The sequence below is a fragment of the Sebastes umbrosus genome, chromosome 10 (genome assembly GCF_015220745.1).
Source record: "Sebastes umbrosus isolate fSebUmb1 chromosome 10, fSebUmb1.pri, whole genome shotgun sequence".
In the NCBI taxonomy this organism is placed as follows: domain Eukaryota; kingdom Metazoa; phylum Chordata; class Actinopteri; order Perciformes; family Sebastidae; genus Sebastes; species Sebastes umbrosus.
In genome coordinates this window covers 15,915,461-15,940,404 of record NC_051278.1, presented here as the reverse complement: position 1 = coordinate 15,940,404, position 24,944 = coordinate 15,915,461, and the positions used below count along the sequence as shown (strand labels likewise).

General features: G+C 39.6%; 2 protein-coding genes across 2 annotated transcripts; both read left to right on the top strand.

Annotated features, from left to right (window-relative positions):
* The first annotated feature begins 2,658 nt into the window (after positions 1-2,658).
* On the top strand, positions 2,659-10,143 carry LOC119495621 (calpain-2 catalytic subunit-like). The gene is made up of 21 exons (XM_037782303.1): positions 2,659-3,049; positions 3,844-3,913; positions 4,120-4,238; positions 4,801-4,934; positions 5,021-5,189; positions 5,294-5,377; positions 5,471-5,556; positions 5,652-5,726; positions 5,805-5,965; positions 6,295-6,464; positions 6,556-6,567; positions 6,664-6,875; positions 7,092-7,128; positions 7,356-7,421; positions 7,500-7,557; positions 7,657-7,721; positions 7,857-7,925; positions 8,023-8,101; positions 9,338-9,454; positions 9,558-9,616; positions 9,752-10,143. Exons 1-21 carry the CDS (start codon positions 2,744-2,746, stop codon positions 9,773-9,775), a joined length of 2,172 nt encoding a protein of 723 aa, XP_037638231.1. The 5' UTR covers positions 2,659-2,743; the 3' UTR covers positions 9,776-10,143.
* A 389-nt stretch (positions 10,144-10,532) lies between these two features.
* LOC119495623 (calpain-2 catalytic subunit-like) lies at positions 10,533-22,778 on the top strand. The gene is made up of 21 exons (XM_037782305.1): positions 10,533-10,855; positions 11,358-11,427; positions 13,948-14,066; positions 14,151-14,284; positions 14,367-14,535; positions 14,627-14,710; positions 14,946-15,031; positions 17,464-17,538; positions 17,684-17,844; positions 18,698-18,867; positions 19,955-19,966; positions 20,124-20,335; positions 20,431-20,467; positions 20,552-20,617; positions 20,703-20,760; positions 20,845-20,909; positions 21,946-22,014; positions 22,116-22,194; positions 22,283-22,399; positions 22,498-22,556; positions 22,706-22,778. Exons 1-21 carry the CDS (start codon positions 10,619-10,621, stop codon positions 22,727-22,729), a joined length of 2,103 nt encoding a protein of 700 aa, XP_037638233.1. The 5' UTR covers positions 10,533-10,618; the 3' UTR covers positions 22,730-22,778.
* Positions 22,779-24,944: the final 2,166 nt, after the last annotated feature.

The window sequence follows — 24,944 nt, the reverse complement described above, 5'->3', positions numbered from 1 at the left end:
TGCAGTCAAATTCCTTGCATGTATGTACAGTACTTGGCAAAATAAATCTGATTCTGATATTTATAGTCATATCATTCAATTCAATTCAGTTCAACAAATACACACATAGTAATAAAATAATAAACACTGTTAATCACAAAGCCTAGATAGGGTGCGGTGAGAGATAATGTGCAGTAATCCAAGGCAAAGGTCAATTTAGGAGAGACAAATATAGCTACAGATGTTATAATCCTTTGTTAGGTTATAAAGCAGCAAGGAGTTTGCGTCGCTTCATTCACACTATTTTCAAAAATGAATAGCATTTTGAAATATGATATTTGTTGAAAGGTTGAATAGAGTCTTGTAGTCCTTAAATGTTGCATGAATTCAATGTGTTGATTGAATCAGAAGGAAAGTGACACTCATACAACTGTCAGAATGTTTGCAGACGATCCAAGTGACTCTAGATAACGTGATCCACTACCAGAGGAAAAAAAATTATATTCGCATAGTTTTCTCATAATCCTTATTCTGGTGTCATCTGAATCATACAAAATAAGACTTGTAGGACTAACGTGGCATGTTCTTAACACAGGCCTGGCACAGTAAATATGATAACATTATTTAAAGGACCTGAAAACTTACTTTTAAATCAGCTGTTTACATTCTTACTGGTTTGATGTGGGTGGAGATCAGTTGGAAAAACAGTGATGATTATTCTTATGTTAAACTCTTAATAATAAATAAACAAAGATTTTTTTTCTTTGTTGCTCGTTTACTTACTTATTATTTAATGTTATAAAGAAATTCTTAAGATTTGGAGCCAAGTTTTCATGTGCTTTAAAGTTGCTCTGATCAATATTTTATATTGGATTAAAGCACTATGTACAATGTGACTCATAGTGTCAACCTCACAGACAATTAGCATCCAAATCAACAGAGCTAAAAGGAGAGTAAATATTGGACTTAGATTCACCAGGTTTACAGAGAAAGGACTTCAAACAAATGCTCTGCGTCTGCTTGTTTAATAGACTCGTAAATAAGCAACTCTTTGCTAACCATACAGTATGTGATGCTCACAAGTTTGCAGTATTAACATGGTCAACCTTGCCAGTAGCTGATTTATCTCATCTAGACTTCTAAATTGTAGACGTCAAAGCAATGTTGCATTCAGGCTAACAGTATATCTTTTACTTACATAATGACGATGAAAGATGTCTATTAGATGCTTGGCAAACACAACAATATATGCATAATTAATCATTTGTAATGCCACATAAGCGTAGTAATAATGCACTCTATCAATTACATTATGGCCATTGTGAAGCAGTTATTAACATAAGAAGAGACATAACTCATGATAAGAACTCATTATATGCTTTCATTAGTAGAGATGTTTTTAATGCTCATCAATCACTGACTATAGCAGTCATTGTTCAGTATGATTAAAACAAAAGATCTATTGTATTTATCCATTCTCCTTCCCTATTGCATTTGCACTTATACAAATAAAACAATTTATGTCCTTTTTGTGTGTTTCATGAAAAGAGGAGGGGTCTGGTTAATATTGGCACTCATTTGTCATGTCAATATTCACAAACAATACTATGTACACACATCATTCAGTGGTTTATGACCCACCCTTCTTCCAGCTTCCCACGAAATTTGGAGGCAGTGTGGATAACCTCAGGATTGTTATCTAAGAGGACACTTCATATGTCCACTGGGTGTGGAAGGTTGACACTGGAAATATGACTCACGAGTGGCACAGAAGCATCCCAGCTGGCAAAAATCATATAATAACAAAGGAGTTTTCTGCAGAATGTTCTTTGTTATGTTGTTGTGTCAGTATAAGACAGAGATGGACTGTTTCTTTACTTTGAGCGGTAACACGCACTACATGTGTAGCTCATCATGTTTGCCTCCAGACTGGATCAGAAGCTCTTTAGTCCTCTATAAATATAGTAACTGTCTTCTCTGTTTTCTATTCTGAGGTAATGTAAACAAGGGTGGATTCACTACCTTTTATGCATATCCTTATTATACGGTACTTCTGAGGCTTATAGGCATGAATCATCAACAGTTTTATTCAACAGCTGACACAGCAGTGTAAACCTTCTGATCACTGACCGTGAACTGTTTGACGAAGGATTAGCTTTGATGTATTCAGCATAGAGGGTGTAAGTACAGAATAAAGATATAAGATGATATAAGAGCATACTGTATATGCTCCAAAGCAGACAGGACCTGGCAGACATCCCCCAGGCTCAGTGTTGCAAGGTCATTTATATCCCAGTCTTATTCTTGCTCAATTTAACACTTGCTTCATTTCATGCATTCAAGCTTCTCTTTCACAACACTCAGCTGTGTGTACTGCATTTAATCCCTTCAAATAACACCTCAACCTTTTTGTTTTACTTTCTTTGAGCACACAGAATGTCTAATTATTATGTTTCAGACTAATTTAAATCAAGATACGTGTTTGTTTCCTCTATTTTTGGTATCAGGAAGTGGAAGACAATACATTGCCCACCACACGCATGCAAAATCAAGATGAGGCAATGAGAGTGGTGCTTCACGTGCCTTTAGGCGTGTCCCTGTTTGTATTTCGGCTGTGGCCACAGCCATCTCATTGCAGATTTGCTTAGGGTTGCTGCTGTCTGTTTTGCTCACCTCACCTGTCCATTTGAGGCCCATCCCTGTCTGTGATCCCTCCCAGTCCTGCCCTCACCTGGATAGCTATAAAAGAGACTGGGACAAATACATGTCTGGATTGGAAGGTCAGCTCACAAGTCAACTCAGCTCACAAAGAGGGAAATCACACAAGGTGAGGATGACATCCACGGCAGACCGACTGGCCCATCAGCAGAAGAGGGACCAAGGCATTGGCACTAACCAGAAAGCAGTGAAGTTCTCCCAGCAGGATTATGAGACTCTGCGCAAGCAGTTTCTGGAGCGTGGACGCCTGTTTGAGGACAACTGCTTCCCAGCTGAGCACAAATCCCTGGGCTACAATGAGCTGGGACCATACTCAGCCAAAACCAGGGGCGTTGTTTGGAAAAGGCCAACGGTAAGAAGCCAATGAGAAGAGACACACAGCAATGAAAGTAAACACTGTTTGCACTGTAATATTGTACTGTGGTTGATGAACTAGACAGTGATTTGTCAGTGAGTGTCGTATGTTTTACTAAATACTCACAAATGCTCACAAAATATTGAAAATATTGAGTATCGCGATATTATATTTTGCGATACTGTAATGATTCTCAAAAACACTGTATTGATTTTTAATTAATAGTTTACATGCAAAGATAAACTCAGTCAATGCTTTATTTAATTTGCAAAGAGATGCACCCTCTCAGTGTATGTGCCCTCTCAAAGTAGTGCTATGATGTTGGATGCATGATCCCACTGGTCTGATTGCATAAAAAAGTGTCATTTTTTACTCTGATTTTATGCATATGGTGGTGTGTTCTTTATACTATAACAGTTTTCCTAATATTAGATTTAAAAGATTGCCAAATATCGCCTTGCTTACAGTATCACAATATAGAACAATATATTGAATCGTAACCCCGGTATCAGGATACGAATCGTATCGCCAGATTATTCTTGCCAATACACTGTCCTAGTAGTAATCTCAGGGAAGGGAATTCACCTAAATGTGTTGGCTCATAGCAATATTACTGTGTGTGTGTGTGTGAATTATTTTCATGGGTGTATTTTTACTTTTAACAATTTTCATCAGATCAAAATGGCTTTTTCCTCCCACCATCTCAGTATAGTGTGATACTGGACAAGGAGACGTTTCTCAAAACTGCTCTCAAATGTTCAACTTTTTTTATTGTTTGGTGCTCTTTATAGGAGCTGTGCTCCAACCCAAAGTTCATCGATGATGGAGCCACAAGGACGGACATTTGCCAAGGAGGTCTTGGTAAGTGAGGGGAAGGAGGATGGATAAACGATTGCATGGACGGATGAATGATGGGGAACCACAAACATTCCTGGTCTGAACCCTCCACCCATTAAGAATTATCACAGAGGTTGTTTGTTGGCACATGCTGTTTACAGCACTGCTGCACTGCGGTGAACGCCACATATTGCCCAATCTCAGAGCATGTCTCTGTTCGTATTGTGTAGGTGACTGCTGGCTTCTGGCTGCGATAGCCTCTCTGACTCTAGACCAGCGGATCCTGGCTCGTGTGGTGCCCCATGGACAGAGTTTCACCGAAGGTTATGCCGGGATATTTCACTTCCAGGTCAGACCAATGCCTTTCTTATCTGACCTTCCAGAGAGCTTTTTTTTCTTTCTTTCGTTGTCTTTTTTCCTGCCATGTCCAACCATAGAATCATGACTTATTTTAATGAAAACTTGCACACTGCTGGTATAGGGTAATCCAAGATACTCAAGTACAGATTTGGGAGCCAAAACAACGATTCATCTAGCGCCAGCATCAGTCTAACTGTCAACTCACATTTTGCACTGTGGGCTAATTGTTGAATGTCAATCGCCAGGTTCCTCATAACAAGACAAGTTCTGTCAACAAAAACATGTTCTACTTGTTCTCCTACAAAGCTGATCAACACTTCACCATTATATGAAAGAAAGTATTGTGTGCCTGCATACTCATTTTCAACAGCACCACCGCCAGTTAAAAGTTGAAGTCATGTTGCACGTAAAGAAAATCTGAGTGGCTAATACAACAAATAGTGTCACAGTGTTTCATGATGTTCACAGGACATATTATCCAAGGATCACACACTTGTCATGCTCATGAGTCATAAATATAAAATAATAATAGAATCATATTTTCTTCTCAGTTCTGGCAGTTTGGTGAGTGGGTGGATGTGGTGGTCGACGACCGTTTACCCACCAGAGATGGAAAGTTGCTGTTTGTTCACTCGGCAGAGGGCTCCGAGTTTTGGAGTGCGCTGCTGGAGAAGGCCTACGCCAAGTGCGGATCGTTCCTCTTATATCTTTTGCTTCCACTAAACATTAATGCAGTGAAAACTTACTATAACATGCCTCTGTGTCTGACAGGGTGCATGGCTGCTATGAGGCTCTGTCAGGAGGAAACACTATCGAAGGTTTTGAGGATTTCACAGGAGGGATTGCAGAAGTGTACACCTTAGACAAAGCTCCGCCTAAGCTCTTCCGAATCATGCAGAAGGCCCTGAAACTGGGTTCACTGCTGGGTTGCTGTATTGATGTAGGTCTTATTTTCATACTGATTTGCATGCTGACCTGTAAGCAAACACACCAACAGTCATAAGTACTGATGTCATCAGATTGAAGTGTTCTTGGTGTTTTCAGATCACCAGTGCCTATGAGACAGAGGCTGTCACAGCTCTCAAACTTGTCAAGGGACATGCATACTCAGTCACGGGTGCAGAGGAGGTATATCATTTATCTTAACATGTCAACAATAAGCTTTACGTTTTTTTTACTACATGCAAATTATATTGCCCACTGTTGTTCTCTCTCTCCCAGGTTAATTTCCGAGGCAGGCCGGTTCAGCTGGTCCGCGTCAGGAACCCTTGGGGTCAGGTGGAGTGGACTGGGCCTTGGTGTGATGGGTAAATAATTGCGTTCTAGATCCATTAACCATCGGATACCATTGGTCATTTCCTAGATTTTCCTAAAAGCTTTTTTTTTTTTAAATCACAATTAGATCCAGTGAATGGAACCACGTCAGTGAAGATGAGAAATCAAAGCTGAATCATGTGGCTGAGGATGGAGAGTTCTGGTAAATCCGTTGTCTTTAACCTTTCATTCACATGACAATAACCGGTTCTTTGTTGAGAAATGTGTTCCTTCTCCTCAGGATGTCCTACTCAGACTTCATGAAGCAGTTCTCCAAGCTGGAGATCTGTAACTTGACCCCGGACACGCTCCTGAGTGACGATGTGGGCCACTGGAACAACTACCAGTTTGAAGGGATGTGGAGGGTGGGCTCCACTGCTGGCGGCTGCCGCAATAACACAGGTAACAGAGAAACCACTGGTGGACTCAGGGAGGGGAAATACTCTTCAGCAAAAGTGCCCTCTTGGATGCCCCTATGGTAGATAAAGCATGATGTAGTGCCCTCTGGGTGCCCTTAAATGGAGAAAACATGATGAAGTGCCCTATAGGGTGCCCTTCCAGTAGAGAAAGCACATTGCAGTGCCCTCTAGGGTGTCCTTAAATGGAGAAAACATGATAAAGAGCCCTCTAGGGTGGCCTTCCAGTAGAGAAAATGTGTTGCAGTGCCCTCTAGTGTATGTCTGTCCTGTTACACTCCTTCATATGAAGGATTACACTTCTGTGTGTTCCAGCCACGTTCTCGTCCAACCCTCAGTTTGTGGTGCGTCTGGAGGATGTGGATGATGACCCCCTGGATGAGGAGGATGGGTGCACCTTTCTGGTGGGGCTGATGCAAAAGGGTGGACGCCGGCAGAAGAGGCTTCAACGCAACCTTGAGACCATTGGTTATTCCATTTATAAGGTGTCCCAGAATCATTTTGATATTTCATATAAAATCAGTGCTATTTTTAAAAACAATTCTCTAAAATACTTCTTCTGTTTCCTTTTTACAGGTCCCAGATCAGGTCTGTATTTGTGCTGTTACATGCCAGCAATGAATTTTCTTGGTAGCTGTTTTGACATTCCAGTAATAAAAACCCTTTTCTCCTGTTAACGTTCAGCTCAAAGGCCGCAGCAATATTCACCTGGGTCCAGATGTCCTGCTGCGACAGAGAGCTGTGGCCAGGAGCCACAACTTCATCAACACACGGGAAGTGTGCGACCGCTTCAAACTCCCTCCAGGAGAATATGCCATTATTCCCTCGACCTTTGACCCTCACAAGAACGGCAGCTTCGTTCTGAGGGTGTTCTCGGAGAAACAGGCTGCAACCAGGTATCTGTGTTACAGTAACAAACGGACTGACTGATGTCTGCAGGGTGATGTAGAGCTCAGAGCTTTAGCTTAGACAGCCATCTAGTGGACTAAGCTCAGAGGCCAGCTCCTCCTTTGGTTATAGAGGAGTCTTAAATTCAGTCAAAACTTACTGTGAATGTTATTTTCTTGCACGCCAGCAGAGTGTGCTCAAGCTGTGCATTTCTATGTTTTCAGTGCACTGGAGGAGGACATTGATGCTCAAATAGAGGAGGTAAGAAACTGCTCTTGCATGCATTATAAAATCATTCTTTTCTTTCCACCTTAGTACTGAGATTGAAGGAAATATGCCACAATATAATTTAAATGCTTATTGCTTAATGTTTAATATATTGTGTGTTAAATTCAACATTCACCGATATTTCAAAATGCCTAAAATTTGAGTAGCCAGCGTCTGTTTGGCATTAGTGACATAGACTTATCTGTGTCTCCCTCTCACAGGAGGAGGTATCTGAGAGTGATGTGGATCCTCATTTCAAGGACGTCTTCAAGCAGATTGCTGGCAATGTAGGTAGAGCAACATGAGAACTGACAGTTAATGAAGAGTGTTAACAACTCAAATTATAATATGCATTTTTCAAACAGGACATGGAGGTATCAGTCTTTGAACTGGTTCAAATTTTGAACAACATTGTCTCTCACCGTGAGTACATCAAACTCTTACATATATTGACGTGTAGCCTTTTCATCTTTTCATTGATTTAAGAGTTGGAGCTGGCTGTGTTTTGTCACTTTCTCGCAGGGTCTGATATCAAGACAAACGGCTTCAGCCTTGAGACAGGTCGCCTCATTGTCAGTCTGCTGGATGTATCCTCTTTAAGACATGAATTGTCCAAACACAGTTGATGTTTTAAAAATCAACTTTGACATTTTGGGACTTTGGTGCATTATAACTGTGGAATGAAATTACGTGAGTGATCAATAAACCTTAACATTCCTCAGAAAGATGAAAGTGCCAAGTTGGGACTGATGGAATTTCACTTGCTTTGGACCAAAATCCAGAAATACCTGGTAAGTTGTGATTTATGCGGTTTGAAATGAGTGTTGGCCGTGTTGGAATACCTGGCAGTATCTGTTAACACAACACATGGGTGCCTGGGTCATGTAGGAGATCTTCAAAAATCACGACACAGACAGCTCTGGCACCATGAGCTCCCACGAGATGAGAGGCGCCGCCAGTGAAGCAGGTATCTCATACACTCAAATTATGGCAGCCTTATATTTCATTATTTATTATAACCTTCTGATATGCTTCGCCGCAAAACTAACATCCTATGCAAGTATGGCTTAGGATTCAGGGAGAATATTTGCAAAATTAAACATCAAAATTAGCTATGTAGATACACTGCCTTTAGTTATCAATATGCCACAACAGTTGACGTACATGTTCACCAACTCAAAGACTTGAAACTTGACTTAACTTGCAAAAATGACTTGTGAGCATCTTTTAGTCCATGAAAGTGTACTTTGTATACTTTAACTTATAGTACTTGCTCCTTTTGCTATTTGACTTGATGATTTGTGATGAGATTAAAAATAATAATACAATGTGTTGTTCTCGCATGCCTCTACGGTGAATGGATAATCCAAAAGGTTGATGAATTGAAGTAAATTCATATCAAAACATCTGTTTACAAACTCTCACACACTTTAACAGGCTCTCACAGGCTTTAACAGGTTTATCAAAATGTAAGCACAACTACAAGCCAAATATTCTTTTCTGTAGGCCTATAAGGAAAGAATACTTAATTATACTTTTCTTAATCAATAGATTAAGTAAGTAGGCCTATAAGCCAAGTACACTTAGACTTTTCTGTATACTTGTCAGTATAAACCAAGTATACTTAGAAGTGTAAGTATATGTATGAGCCAAGTATACTTAAGTATACTTTTGTTAAGCATATCTCTGATTAGTGCATAAAAAGTAAACTGAAAGTATACTCTCTTATTTTAAATTCAAAAGAAGTATACTAATAGCACACTTCATTTTAGTAAGGGAAATTATGAGACACATATCAAAAATATGACTTGCTTGATAAAAAAGCCCTTGAAAAAATGACACATTTCTTCATATGATGCTTATTTTTCTGACAATTGAGCCCTGTAGGAACAAATAACATGCATGTTGGCACAGCTGGTAGCGTGTGACACTTGTGAAGGCAGTTACTGGTAGACTTGATAAGCCAGTTAGAGGACTCCCTCCCTGCACATGGGTTTTAATCATGTATACTTTGTCGCAGGAGCAAAACAAGCATGGGCGAGGCTGTGTAACTTAGCTCCTCCATTATCACCCTGCTAATATTCAACACCTTTTAGAAAACGATACTCCCCCGGGATCAGAAACAATCCACCTGTATGAAACTGACCCTACTGTGTGTGCTGACAGGAAATGCTGATGAATGATGGCTACTTTTCTTCCCCAGGTTTCCACGTCAACAGCGCTCTGCTGCAGGCCATCGTCAGCCGTTATGCCGATGCTCAGTATGCCATAGACTTTGATAGTTTTGTAGGCTGTCTTATTAAACTGGAAATGCTCTTCAGTAAGTGTCAGCAAACACAACAATATCCCTTCAGTATGTCTCATATTGATGTGTATGATCCGAAAGCTGTGGCATGTTTACATTATCTTTTTTTTCCAACCAGAAATGTTTAAGTCTCTGGAGAGAGCTGACGCAGGGAAGATTGAGCTGGATATGCAACAGGTGTGTGTGTGTGTGTGTGTGTGTGTGTGTGTGTGTGTGTGTGTGTGTGTGTGTGTGTGAATAACAAAAAGCTGATGGTTTTGTCTGCACTTTTAATTTAGACAGCTTGTTATATAATTTTGTTTCCTCTTCCAGTGGCTGTGCCTGGCGCTCTATTAACTCTGGAGACAAGACAAGCGAGGACCCTTTTGTGATATCTGCAAGAAGATTAACAATAAATTAATTTCATTCACAAAAAAAATAAAAATAAACTACTTTTACAAATTGAGTAAACACAATGACAAAGACATTTCATATTCATATGTTACAAATGCGTAAAAAGGTCTAATAAAATGTACCGATTGGTAAATATATTTGTTGGACATATATATGGAGACACGTTTAATCACATGTATTGTTCCATTTTTTATTTATTTTTTTTGTGTTGTAGAGAAAGATTTGTCTCATTAGTTGGTGTTTATTTGCTCTTTTATCTGTTGCAAAACTTCTGTCAAATGATAAGAAATAAAGAAACTTTAGCCTCTGGACTATCAGTTTTTATAAATTCTTTCACATATCAGACAAATTAAAATGGTTAAAATAGTCTGAGATAATCAGATGAAACAATCATATAGTCTGTGCCCCAGTTTGTTTTCACTGTTTATGATTTTTGGTGAGAAATTACGAATGCAATACAACAGTAACTGTGGTGTTTAGTACTGTAGGACCAAATGAGGAAGAATTATTATTGAAATTTAATTCCACTGATCCATTTTTTGTTGTCGACCAGTACAAGTTTCACTCATCCATCCATGTGGACCACATCTGGGCTGAACCAAAGCCAGATGTAGAGTATGGCTGGATGAAACAGGTGAGCCAGAGCAAGCTGTCTGGTATGAACAATAAGGGGTGTGGAGACAGTTGAGCTGCACATACAACACAGAGCCTGTCTAACCACACACTCACAGAGACACACAGACAGACAGTCGTAGACAGACCGAGAGTCTGAAAGATCTTTTAAAAATGTCCGGCATTGCAAGTAAACTTCAGCACAACCGAGAGAAATCACACGGGATAGGGTCCAACTCTCACGCTGTGAAATACCTCAACCAGGACTTTGAATCCCTGAGGAACAGCTGTCTGGAGAGAGGACAACTGTTTCAGGACGACTGCTTCGAGGCTCTCCCTTCATCCTTAGGCTTCAAGGATCTTGGACCAAACTCCCACAAAGTTCGGGGCGTCACCTGGAAAAGACCCAGGGTGGGTACAATAAATAGATGGAAACATCTGCCAAAAGATTAAAATTATTAGACTGTTTTTTTAAAACAGGAAATCAAAAATGGAGCACTTCCCTATGTGCATCTTTGACAGTAGTGTATCTTATTTTGAATTTGTAGAAGTATTATTTGAACTCTTTTCCATAAGAGAAGTCACTCATTAGGTTACACACTTAATAAATAATAGATACTTGATACTGTTTGGGGATGTATTCGTGTTCATGCTTGTCCATGCACATGCCAACTATTGAAGGTTTTTTTCATCTTATCAACCAATATGCTGTCTCTTATTTTGAAAAAGACTTGTCACACACTAAGAATGGGTGTGATTGCAATGCGTAAAGAGGACATTGTTTTTCTGCAATGTATCAGGATGCAAGGAGCAACACTTTATACAGTATATACAATATTAGAGGACAAGAAAGGAAGTGCTGATGTGAGGAAGCAATATCATTTTACACAATTTGTATTTGTTTTTCCCTCAGGAAATTTGTTCCAATCCACAATTCATAGTTGAAAATGCTACCAGGACTGACATTTGTCAAGGAGCACTTGGTGAGACACACACACACACACCCACACCCACCCACACACACACACGCACACACGCACACACATTCATACATTCCAACAATGTCTGTATTTTTTTAAAACCGACAATAATAACTTCCCTTACCAATACTTATTAGATAACTTCTTTTAAACTTAAAATAAGAGAGTATACTTTCAGTTTACTTTTTATGTACTTATCAGCGATATACTCAACAAAAGCATACATAAGTATGCTTGGCTTATACTGACAGGTATACAGAAAAGGCTAAGTTTACTTGGCTAATAGGCCTACTTGCACTTAATCTTTTGATCGACATATACTTAAGAAAAGTATAACTAAGTATTCTTGCCTTATAGGACTACAGAAAGGTATACTTGGCTTGTAGATGTGCTTACTTTTTGATTCAGTAGCCTATTAAAGTGTGCCCTTTCGTTATTTCCCTATCTAATCACATTTAAATGTGTTTTGATGGCACAATCAGATATTCACTGTGTTCTACAAAGAACTCATTGGTTTCCATCCTCAACTATTTGAATGGATGAGTTTGCATGCTTATTTTAGATCTTAGATGTGAATAAAGTAGGAATATCATTCCCTCCAGGAAATATCCGACACCGTTATTCTGTTACCGATGGATTTATTCATCTCTTAATTGCACCTCAGTCAACATCACTGTCATCAAATCCACCGTCGAACTGTTCAAAATACACAACAATGTACAGAATAATTACATTCACATCACACACAAACTGTAACCGTAAAACAAAACACAATATAAACATACCTCGCTGGCTGCACACAACCGAGAAGGAATGAGTCCACTGGAACACTGTTTCTTCATCTGCTTCACATGTTAGAAGGAAATTAATTAATAATACTTATGTTCCTATGTGTTAATACAAACAACTCAATATTCAAGAAAAGAAATTGCATAAATGATATTATATAAACAAACATATCAAATAATGACATACATAATTATGGCAGTTAAAAAGACACATACAGTATGTCTGTCCTTCAGTATCACCTTGCTTAGTTTCATCTCTGGAAACCAGTATTTTTGTAACCACACAAAATCCAAACTTAAAAGCAAATGCCTGTGTTCTGACATCAGCTGTCAGTCCTTCAGTCTTCTCCGTCCACACCCAGTCTGGCAGGATGCATATGGGCGGGAGAGACTGAGTTGTTTACAGCAAAAGAGACAAGACAGATTAGACAATAACCATGTAATTTGCACAACATAGGTGTGTTGTGCAAACAAACTGCATACCTAGTATGTTCTGGAGATGAGTCATGCATTTATGAAGCGCTTTTCTAGTCTTAACGACCACTCAAAGCGCTTTAACACTAGTCAACATTCACACATTCACACACTGGTGGCAGAAGATGTCAGACAAGGTGCCAACACCTGCTTATCGGGAGCGATTTACACGCACACTAATACACGCAGCAAATCAGGGAGAATATTTGCTTTGATAAGAATCAAAATTAGCTATTTAGATATATTGCCTTTATCAATACGCCACAACAGTTGACATATACGTGTTCACCAACTCAAAGACTTGAAACTTGACTTGGACTTGCAAAATATGACTTGTGAGCATCTCTGCTTTTTAGTACATGACAGTATACTTTGTATACTTTAACTTATATAACTTAGCCAATGATTTATGTATTACATAAAGAGACTTGCTCCTTTTGCTATTTGACTTGATGATTTGTGATGAGATTAACAAAAATAAATAAAATGTGTTGTTCTCGCATGACTCTACGGTGAACGGATAATCCCAAAACTTGATGAATTGAAGTAAATTCATATTAAAACATCCTTTTACATTCTCTCTCATTTTAATATGCAACTTTATCAAAAAGTAAGCACAACTACAAGCCAAGCATTCTTTACTGTAGGCCTACAAGCCAAATATACTTAGACCTTTAAGTGAACTTGACAGTATGAGCCAAGTATAATTAGACTTTTCTGTATACAGTACTTGTCAGTATGATCCAAGTATACTTAAGTATACTTTTGTTAAGCATATCTCTGATAAGTACATAAAAAGTAAACTGAAAGTATGCTCTCATTTTAAATTCAAAAGAATTATACTAATAGCACACATGAATAAACTTCATTTTTGTAAGGGTATCTTGCCCAAGGACACTTTGACATGTAGACTGCAGGGGCCAGGGATCAAACCACCGACATGCTGATAACTGGACAACCGCTCGAACTCCTGAGCCACAGATGCCCCTAAATCTAAACTTCTTTTTTTTTTTTCCCTAAACCTAACTAGGTGGTTTTGTTGCCTAATCCTAAATATTTTTGTGTAATTCACAACATTAAGCTTGTGTTTACTGTGACCAAAAAGTGAAGCCGAGGGGTCGGACAAAGCGTCAGTATGTGACGAGTTGGGATGAGAACATGCTGAACTAACATATGCCAACTTGACATCCTCTGGGGGGTTAGGCTACATTAGATGTCCCACAGCAGTCCCCTTTATTCTAAACTGTTAACTTGTGTTCAGGTGACTGCTGGCTGCTGGCAGCTATCGCCTCCTTGACTCTCAACAAACAGGTTTTGTCTCGTGTCGTCCCCCATGACCAAAGCTTTGAGAAGGACTACGCTGGCATCTTTCACTTTGAGGTACAGCACCTTGACACAGCCTCTTTCTTTTAGAGCTAAAGTGAGGTTTGATGTTACTGATCGTGTCCTCTCTGTGGCTCTCAGTTCTGGCAGTTTGGTGAGTGGGTGGACGTGGTGGTCGATGACCGCTTGCCATCCAAAGATGGAGAGCTGCTGTTTGTTCACTCAGCGGAGGGCTCAGAGTTTTGGAGCGCACTGCTGGAGAAGGCCTATGCCAAGTATGGAAGAATGCAGCATCTGGATATGTTTCTGTTTGTTTCAGTATCTCTTTTTCTGGTCATGAACTCCTTTTCTCTTTAGGATAAACGGATGCTACGAGGCTCTTTCTGGAGGCACCACCACTGAGGGTTTCGAGGACTTCACTGGAGGCATTGCTGAGAAGCACGAACTGGGCAGGGCAAATCCCCACCTCTTCAAAATCATTAAGAAGGCCTTGGACAGAGGCTCCCTGCTGGGATGCTCCATCGATGTTTGTTTGAGCTCCTTGTTTCACTCTCATGTTGGTGTCCTCGTGATATCTGGTGGTCTTAACCTCACAAGTTTCTTCCTCTTCATCACAGATCACCAGTTCGTCCGACTCAGAAGCCGTCACATATCGCAAGCTGGTGAAGGGCCACGCCTACTCATTGACAGGAGCTGATCAGGTGAGGAAATGTTTGTATACACACACACACACACACACACACACACACACACAAACACATACGTCATCCGGGTTCAGATGAAGCTGCAGTGCCTATGCTGTATACTGTAATAGATGTTACAATTTGGTTAACTGAGGTATGATTGATTTGCTTGTTTTACCCCTTTTATAATATATTGTTTTTAAGGTGTGTCACTTTTCTGGTTGAGAGTAATTGACAGCTTATTATGTGACAGGTGGAGTACAGAGGAGACAGGGTGGAGCTGGTCAGGATTAGAAACCCGTGGGGTCAGGTGGAGTGGAATGGAGCCTGGAGTGACAAGTGAGTATTGTGCAATGAATATAATCATATTAGCTCTAGTAGTTATCATTGGCAGCTACTCCAGAGCGCTGTAGTTTTTAGCTACATTAGCAACATGTTGCTCTAGGGGTGCTGACATAGGTTGGTCAGAAATATCTCAACTATTTGATGGATTTTCATGACATTTTGTGAAGATGATGGTCCCCAGAGGATGAAGCCTTATGAATTTGGTAATCCCCCAGGGACAAAGTTTTCACTTATCCAGTGGAATATCTCAACATCTACTGGGTGGATTTTTGACATTCATCCTAGATGATGTATAGGCTACTGCTGACATACGTCCTCTAGCACCACCATGAGGTTGACATTTGTGGTTTTGAGCGAAATGTCTCGAGAACTGTTGGATGGATTGCCATTAAATTTGGTACAGACATTCACGCTCCCCCGCAGGATGAACTGTAACTTTTTATTTAGCGCCCTCATCTTCATTAAACATTTTAATTTGTTTTAGGACCTAATACCTTCAAAACTGAACTTTCTGTGTTTAGTTCTGACACTAATTAGCAAATGTTAGCACGCTAAATTAAGATGAACATTGTTACATGGTAATGCATGTCAGCATTGTCATTTTGAGCATTCACCTAAAAGCACCAGTGTGTCTAAGTAGCTGCTAGCATGGAGGTAGGTAAAGAAGCACACAATCCATTTAATCTGTCAAAAATGTGGTTTAACTTCCCGTCAGACTGGGGCTGTCACGCACCCCTTCGACATAAAGTTAACTGCTACAGAGAATGTAGGAAATGTGGACTTTCTAGATCAGAGGTCTAAAAACAAGTAATGTTATAATGTAAATGTTTTAGTCATGCAGGCTGTGTCACAACCCAACTCAAGGCTGGACAAAAGGAGGGGACCTCACATGAGTTGCAAAAGAAGTTTATTTTACATAACTAGAAGGGAAATTAGTGTTTGCTTATGATAAACTAAATGTAACAAAACCAAACAAGACAGGGAAAGAAAGAAAGACAGGCTGCCTGCCACCAGTTTATGTAGTCTTGCAGTCAGACCAGGTGAGCTGAATCTCTCTGATGACCCGACTCCACCCACCAGGCTCTTGGAGGGAGCGGCCTGCTCAGAGAGGGTCGTCACACAAGTGACCTCATAAAACAAGTGGTTAACAAAACCAAAAGATAGCCCACACAAACAAACTGGAGTCTCCCCCAACTAGGCTATATATACAACCAACTACATAAACTCAATCCTATTGTTCAGGCAGCTACTGATGGAAACCAGTGAGTCCAGAAAGTCCCTGGAAAAGCCACGGACGTGATCCCGAGCATATAGCTTTACCAGCTTTTACTGCCACATTGAGATCAAGCTGCAACAAACTCACTGATGGAGATTTTTTACAAACAGACACCTTAAACCAAACTGCACAAAAGAGCAACACTTAACAAAAAAGACAAAACAACAACAAGTAGGCAGTCTGCAAATTTGACAAAAAACCCAAATGCATACATACAACGTAATAAACCCCTATAGGCCTTTTTGATAGCAGAACATTTTGACTTGTCATTTTGACTTGTCATAGTGGGAAAAGCACAGGTGTTACTAATAACACTAACGATGGCTCTGTTCTATTCAAGTATCACAGTGAGAGTGGCAGTAAATAAGCTTGCATAATACCTGGATCCTGAAACCACAGCAGATAAATGGAATTCAGCCATCATTCATTTTAGTATTTACACCTGTGCTTTTTCCTACTGTGACAGGTCAAAATGTCTTCTGTGAAAAAGGCCTTTTATCACAGGAGGTAGCAACAACACAAACCAAACCAGGACAAATTACCACAAAGCCTGGACTTCATTTTACCAAAATGGTTAATTTGATCCCAGGGGAGACCACAAATGAATTGCATCTAAATAGAAAAATAAGTGTAATGATAAAGTAAATGTAACAAAACCAAACAGGGAGAGAAAGACTGGCTGACTGCCACCAGCTTATATAGCGTATAGTCTTGAAGCCAGTCCAGGTGAACTGAATCTCTCTGATGACCAGACGACCTATCATCCCACAAAGGACACTGTCAACTGATCAACCAACATTTTTAAATCAAATTTTAACTGAACTGCTCTCAACCACTTCTTATAAATTCCCAATGACGCCCTTTGTGTTGTTCATAAGAGGACCCAGCCTAATTGAGACATCTACAGCCTTTGTTTGGAAGGTATTAAGTGTGTGTGTGTTTCTGTCATGCATGTAACACAAAGAGAGACATACACACCCAGTGGACTGGCTGGTAAATCCTGTGGTAAAAAGTTGAGCTAATTCTTGTGCTCGAGGTGTAGGTGGAGTGTGTGACACTGAGTCAGGTGCAGGCCTGCGGTTTACGTCTTCTAATATTTACTTCCTCATTGCACAAACTATTTGTAACTAAGATTTGCACATTTTTCTAGGTCTTCTGAGTGGAGATATGTGAGTGACGATGACCGGGCGAGGCTGACCAACCGTAAAGAGGACGGAGAGTTCTGGTAAACCTCGCTGGAACTACTTTTCTTCCTCTTCTGGGTTCCCAGTGCTGAAATGCTCTTATTTTATTGGTACTCCAGTTAGAGGCAAAGAGTATTTAAAATAAAGGATGTGATTTTTATTTTCCTCTTACTGTTTTGTCCACAGGATGTCATATACTGACTTCCTCCGCCAATATTCTCGCCTTGAGATCTGCAACCTCACCCCTGATGCACTCACAGGCGATGAGTTCAAGAAGTGGGCTGAGTCCGAGTTTGAAGAAACGTGGAGAAGAGGCGTGTCAGCTGGCGGCTGCAGAAACTTTCCAAGTACGACCTGTTTCACAACCTTCCCTCCCTCCAGCACTGGTGTATGTGTGTCATATAAAGTAGTAGTAGTAATCATTTATATTGGTACTTATTGACAATTTTCCAGAAAGAATGCACATAAAACAAATAAATAACAATAAGAAACAAAAAATATTGACTGAAAAGGTATAGGCTGAAGCCTTAGCTTATTATACTTACCCTTTTTAGCTTATTTTAATCATAGACTGTGTATAACGATGGACGACCTGACAGCTCCCCAAAAGTGAAGCCAAAACATCTGAATCGCCCCCTGGTGGCTGGCTGCAGTATAGGTCATAAAGCCCGCCCCCTCCATGTTAGCGTATAGGACATGGGCCAAACTAAAAAGTCAAAGTACACGTCAAATAAAATTTTCCCAAAGATGGTTTCTGTCATTTCAGGTAGTCTTATCACGCTGATGTATGTTCAAGTGTTCATTTTGCTGATAAGTTTGGTTTTAATTTGTTACCTGATGCTATAAAAAGGTGGTGAGACGTCATGATTGGCAGCTTTGAGTCTCTCTCGCTGAAAAGCTGTGGCTGTGCTCGGCTCGCGATTGATTCGGGGTGGTCGACTTCGATACCGCGGCTCTACCGTCCGATCACTACTGCACAGACTCTGGCTCCAAATGACGTAAAATCTCAAGATGGCAGCTCCTAGACACGTCGTCTTTCTATATAGTCTATGATTTTAATAGGCAACCTTTTCACTACTAGGTTTACAAAAACAGATACAACTAGAAAATTCCCTTTCCCACTTTATTCAAAGCTATAAATATCATTTACATACAGTATAAACAGTTACGGTCCCTGCTAACCCTTGCCTCCCTTCCTAGATTCCTTCTGGATGAATCCTCAGTTTGTCATAAAGCTGGAAGAGGTGGATGATGACCCTGATGATGGTGAGGAGGGCTGCACCTTCATCGTGGGTTTGATGCAGAAGAACAGGCGCGCTATGAGGAAAATGGGGCAGGACATGGAGACCGTCGGCTTTGCCATCTACGAGGTAAGGAGCTGACAAGTGATAATACTCGTATGCAGCCGATTAGAGTGTTATCAGGCCATTAAATGGGCGTTATCAGTTGTTATCAGCCTCATAGATGTGGGTCAGTAGGGCCCTGCTACACCCAATAGTAGGTTTGTCATCTATTCACATGGTAGATCACCGAAAAAAGGAATAAAAGAAGACGACAGCGACCACTAGCGACCGTAGTGATTACGACAGGAGCAAAAGCGGAAGTTAAGCGCAAAACAAAGGGCTTTCACCCAGGAGAATCATCCCGTGTGAAACCAACGTGTAGTAAGTTTCACTTCCGAAACGTAGTTTTTTTAAGCCTGATTAAGCCTGGCTGTTTTGATTGAGTTCAAAACATAATGTTTCATGCAGTTCTACAACATGTTAGAACGTGTTGGTTTTAAGTTTTGCTTTCACTTTTATAAAGTAGTAGGCCAGCCCATTCTCATTCCAAGGGCGTCAAATACTGAGGCCCTGTCACGGCCGTCAGCGTTCAATACCGCCGCACAAGGTACCCTTTAGCGCTGGTATGAAACACACCAGGCGTTCCATTAACTATAATGTAACCATCCGCGGCAACAACAGTAAATGCTCCGAGAAACTGCGCCGGGAGTGTGGTAACGTAGTTTAAATAGCGAACTGGCACAAACAAGGCTTTCATCCAGGAGACCGCTGCTCGTTAAGTTTCACTTTCATGTTACAATCAGTCGTTTGTTCGTGTCCCATGTTGACAACATTCAGAGTAATTTTCACACAAACGTAGTAGTTTTAAGCCCAACCATGTAGTTCTTTCCTAAACCAAACTATAGTGGTTTTGTTGCCTAATCCGCAAAGTGACGCCAAGGGTATCTATAGTGTTTTTGATGCCAAGGGGCGTGACAAAACGGCAGTATATGACAGGTTGGGATGAGAACGTGTTGAGTAGGCCCCTACTGACCAACATCTATGGTGCTTATAACGAGCAAACATGCACATTTAATGGCCTGATAACAGTAGAATCGGGTGTTCTGTCAGTAATGATTATATTTAACATTTGCCTCTATTCTGACATTTCATATTTTTTTTTGTCTTTGTCTAGCTGCCTGAGGAGGTACGTATACAAAGATGAAGACAATTCATGAACTTGTTGCTGGGAGCACTCATTTTTCATGAAAATGTTCTAATCACACAATATAAAAAAGTAGGAGGTCAGAGGTAAGATATAGGGCGTCCTCATGTGACCATACTGCATGTGTGTCATTTCCCAGTACTATGGCCAAAAGCAAGTGCACCTGAAGAAAAACTTCTTCCTGCGCAACAGTTCAGCGGCGCGCTCCGAGACCTTCATCAACCTGCGAGAAGTGAGCAACCACATCAATCTTCCGCCTGGAGAATACCTCATCATCCCCTCCACCTTTGAGCCCAACAAGAACGGAGACTTTTATGTGCGGGTGTTCTCTGAGAAACCGGCCTCTTTCCAGTATGTTCCTTTCACAAATAAATGCAATTTCATAATGACAAATGATGATAATCATTCAAAATGATCATACAACTATGACTTCTCTCTGCTTTTAGAGAGATCGATGATCCTGTAGACTGCCATGTTGCGCAGGTAAAATCACACCCTTTGATATACTCTATATTGATGTTAATATTTGAACAAAGAAAGAAAAAATGATTACTTTGTCATCTCTAGATTAATATAGATGAAGATGACATCAGTGACAGATTCAAGAGACTGTTTGGACAGCTTGCCGGACATGTAAGTATGCTACAGATTAGATACTTCATCTTGTCAAATCATTGTTTTTATGATCTACAAAGTGTCCGTGTCATATGCTTTTTAGGATGTGGAGATTTCTGCATTCGAGCTGCAGAGGATCCTCAACCGAGTGGTGGCGAACAGTAAGAGAAATTGTTTCTTTCTCCTCTTGTGCATTCGTGTGCACCTGACACAGCAATTTACCCCTGTGTTGTATTCATTTTCAGGAGATGACATCAAAACCAGTGGGTTTAGCCTGGTGACTTGCCGCAACATGGTCGATCTGCTGGATGTATCCTTCCTTCCTGTTTTAGTTATGTCGAGAGAAATCCACAAAACCATTAACCTCTTCACATCCTGTTTTGCTATCTACCTCTCAGTAAGAAAGTTGAAATGTCAAACCAAATTTGACCAAATAATTTGTAATAAGTTTAAAATGAATAAATGTCAATTCAAAAATTCACGTCCATCTATCTCTATGAGCCTATCCACACCCAATCCACACGATCAATATTTGTGTTGGCCTTAGTGTGAAAGGTTTGAGCGAAAAATCACCAACGAATATTTTGCCTATTTCGTTTTTTCATTTTCGTCCCTGCTGTGAGAAGGCCTTCAGGCTGGAAAAATCCTCTTATTCCTCACTGTCTGACAGTATTTTCTGTATAGCATGTTCCAAATTTTCATTATTGCTGTATGATGTGATGTATATGATGACTGAAATATTCAAACCAAAAAATCAATCCATTGATTTTTATCAAGTGGAGATATTTTAGATGTCTTTAGATGGCGTGTATTTTATACACATTTCCCCCCAAATTAAGCCTGACATATTTGGTATCTTTGGAAACTCACTGGATCTCCACTAGAATTTATTGAGCTATGCATGTCTGGATACATTTTGGCTGGACAGCATGAGTTTACTGACTGACCCACCAGCAAGGTCATGCTTCAACAGTCTGGAGGAGCTGGGGATTGGTGGGCGACCTTCCGATTGGTGGGCGAAACGCTCTACCTCTGAGCCACAGCCGCCTTCCAATGGAAGCAGTAAGTCGCCCACCAATCGGTCCAATCCCCGGCTCCTCCAGACCACATGTTGAAGTGTCCTTGAGCAAGATATTGCTCCCAAATGCTGTGCCATCGGTGTGTGAATGAGTATTTAGATTAGATCCTGATGGGCAGGTTGGCACCTTGTATGGCAGCCTCTTCTATCAGTGTATGAATGTGTGTGTGAATGCTGACATGTAGTGTAAAGCGAAGACTAGAAAGGCGCTATATAAATGAATAAAGTCCATTTACCATTACTACTTTCCTTGACGTACTCTTCAAAGAAAGACGGAAGCGGAAAGCTAGGATTGGTAGAATTTAAGATCCTGTGGACAAAGATTGAGAAGTTCCTGGTGTGTACCTTATGTGTTTGTATTGACATTAACATATCTTTATTTCTTTAGTTTATTAGTGGAATGGTGATAGTATATTAACTTGTTGGGCTCTCCATTAGGACGTGTACAAAGAGAGAGACGTAGACAAGAGTGGCAGCATGAGCTCCTCTGAGATGCGGATGGCTGTTGAGGATGTTGGTGAGAAGTCCATTTCACAAATGATATTTCTCTACAGTCAGCGACTTTAAGGAGTAAGACTAAGTTCATCTTTTTTTCATTTCGGCAGGTTTCTCTCTCAACAACGCTCTGCATCAGATACTTGTGGCCCGATACAGTGAGCCATGCCTCACCATTGACTTTGACAACTTTGTGTGCTGCATGGTCCGCTTGGAGTCAATGTTCAGTAAGTTTTTGTCACTGTGACCACATTTTTTTTTTTTGTTATCCTACAGCCGTGCAGACATTATGTAGAGTTATGATGTTTCCTTTTATTTACAACAGACACCTTCAAGGTCCTGGACAAGGATGGGACTGGTCAGATAAAGTTGGGGTTTATGGAGGTAAGAGCCCATCTGTGATAATGACACAGAATATATATATTCTAATATAGAATAATATAGAATATAGAATATTATATATATATATATATATATATAAGGCGGTGGTTTATGGCCCACATGGTGACTTGTGCTTGTGTTTCCATCCACAGTGGCTGGAACTGGCGATGTTGTAGAGAGGAGCTGCGACTGTTAACAGCTGAAGAATCCAGACTTGTGTTGAAGGATCATCATATCGGAATATTATATTATAGATTGAATGTCAGTTTGCGGCTTGTGTACAAATTAATCAATAGATAGGCTGCTGATCTTGAGGGGAAATAAATTTCTGTAAGTTCATTAAACATAATAAAACCACAAATGTCCCACAAATAAGAAGTTTATTCAATATTCAGTAAATAAGATATCCATTTCATGCAGTATACTGCACTGAGAATGTTATAGTGTTAACGATTTCTTTCTCACCTCTCTGTTCTTTCAAGTACTAATAGTTCAGCATTTTGTGCAATACACTTATTTGCTAACTTTAGATGTTACTTTGAAGATTACTATTATCAATACAAAATAATACATTATGATATCTTAGTATAGGTTAGGCTACCCAGCAGTATATAACGTAATTAAAATGAGCTCCTCCTTTACCAGCTGCAACATTAAAGCGATGAACACATAAATGCATCAATAATTATAATCCAATGATATAATATATATTATTCTGCATAATGAGTATTTTTTACGTTTGGTACTTTAAGTATATTTTGATGCTGATACTTACTGTACTTTTCCATAAATAACTTTTTGAATGCAGGAATTTGTACTTTTACTTTACTTTTAATTTTACTTTGTACACATTTTACAATGTGTTATTGCTACTTTTACTCAAGTAAAATATCTGAATACTTTGTCCACCATTGATATGTACAAGAAACAGTGTAAAAATGACGTTGGGGTCACTGCGCCTCATTAGTCCACCCCTCATAAAACCACAGTTTGTGGTAGCTTTATATTTACTGTACAAACATTAGATCTTCTCATGTAATTCTTAGCAATAAAACAAATAAGTTGAACTATTTTTTTTTAACGCATGCAAGAATTTTACTGACACTGACTGATGAAATCTATGATCAGAGAAATCAAAAGTTCTCCTCCAGCACATGCAAAAATGAATCACAGACTTGCCTCTGTGTGCTGAAAAAGGTTACCTCACATTAAATTACCACATCAACATCTCTTTTTTTTATACCTTAGCAAATAGTTGTACAGCTATATTTTGAGTAGCAGAACTGTAAGTCAACTGAGAAAATATAACAAACCACACCCAACAATAGTGCTAAAGACCTGAAACTTGAACCCGAGGTCAGAACAACAATGTTTTTTCTCCATACAATATTTAGTGTAGAGTTACTTTTACAGACCAACCCAAATCTGTGTGATGCAGAACATATACAGGTGAAAGCAGATTTGATTTGACTCAAAAGATTCTTAGAACTATAAAGAAGGACTTAAACGCTTTGTATAAAGAAGCAGAAAGCAACTTTAGCAAAGTGTGATTCTTAAAGTGTTGACTCATAAGTGTAAAATAAGGACCCAAGATGTCTCCCTCAAGCTCTGAATCAGCCAATATCAGGACTTCAAAGTGATGCGTCATGGCTGCATGTATAGCTTCATGCTCACTTTGACATGATTACCCATCATTCATTGTATCCAAATTATATATGCTTCAATATATTGTAGCATGCAGGAGGTAAGCTTATGTAAAATATGTCACTTAAATGTGCATTGCAATGTGTAGGATTTGGCGCCATCTAGCAGTGAGGTTGCAGCAAGTATACTTAGACGTTTCTGTATCCTTGTCAGTATAAGCTATGTATACTTAGACTTTTCTGTATACTTGTCAGTATAAGCCATGTATACTTAGATTTTTCTGTATACTGTCAGTATAAGCTATGTATACTTAGACTTTTCCATATACTTGTCAGTATAAGCCATATATACTTAGACTTTTCTGTATACTGTCAGTATAAGCTGTGTATACTTAGACTTTTCGGTATACTTGTCAGTATAAGCCATGTATAGGCAAGGCAAGGCAGCTTTATTTGTATACCACATTTCAGCAACAGGGCAATTCAAAGTGCTTTAAATAAACATTCAAGAACATTGCGACCAAGTGCAAAAGAACATTAAGACATAATTAAAACAGTTATAAAAACATTAAAGATTAGAAAATAAAAAACAAGCTAAAAATAAAAGCTAGAATAGGTTCTAAAATAGAGTATAACACACAAGAGTAAAAGTTATAGTGCAGTATAAGATCCTTAATCCCATATTTCTTTAATTTACTTTCTTTACCACCCGCCTTCTCTTCAATTTTTTCTTTAAGATCACCTAAAT

What these genes read in the sequence shown, in the direction of transcription:
- LOC119495621 (XM_037782303.1), top strand. Translation starts at nt 2,744, where the DNA reads ATGTCTGGATTGGAAGGTCAGCTCACAAGTCAACTCAGCTCACAAAGA. An exon ending in CCAAAATCCAGAAATACCTG is followed by an intron (nt 7,926 to 8,022) that starts GTAAGTTGTGAT and finishes TGGGTCATGTAG; the next exon opens with GAGATCTTCAAAAATCACGA. An exon ending in TAAACTGGAAATGCTCTTCA is followed by an intron (nt 9,455 to 9,557) that starts GTAAGTGTCAGC and finishes TTTTCCAACCAG; the next exon opens with AAATGTTTAAGTCTCTGGAG.
- LOC119495623 (XM_037782305.1), top strand. Translation starts at nt 10,619, where the DNA reads ATGTCCGGCATTGCAAGTAAACTTCAGCACAACCGAGAGAAATCACAC. An exon ending in TCACCTGGAAAAGACCCAGG is followed by an intron (nt 10,856 to 11,357) that starts GTGGGTACAATA and finishes TTTTTCCCTCAG; the next exon opens with GAAATTTGTTCCAATCCACA. An exon ending in CAACCGAGTGGTGGCGAACA is followed by an intron (nt 20,761 to 20,844) that starts GTAAGAGAAATT and finishes ATTCATTTTCAG; the next exon opens with GAGATGACATCAAAACCAGT.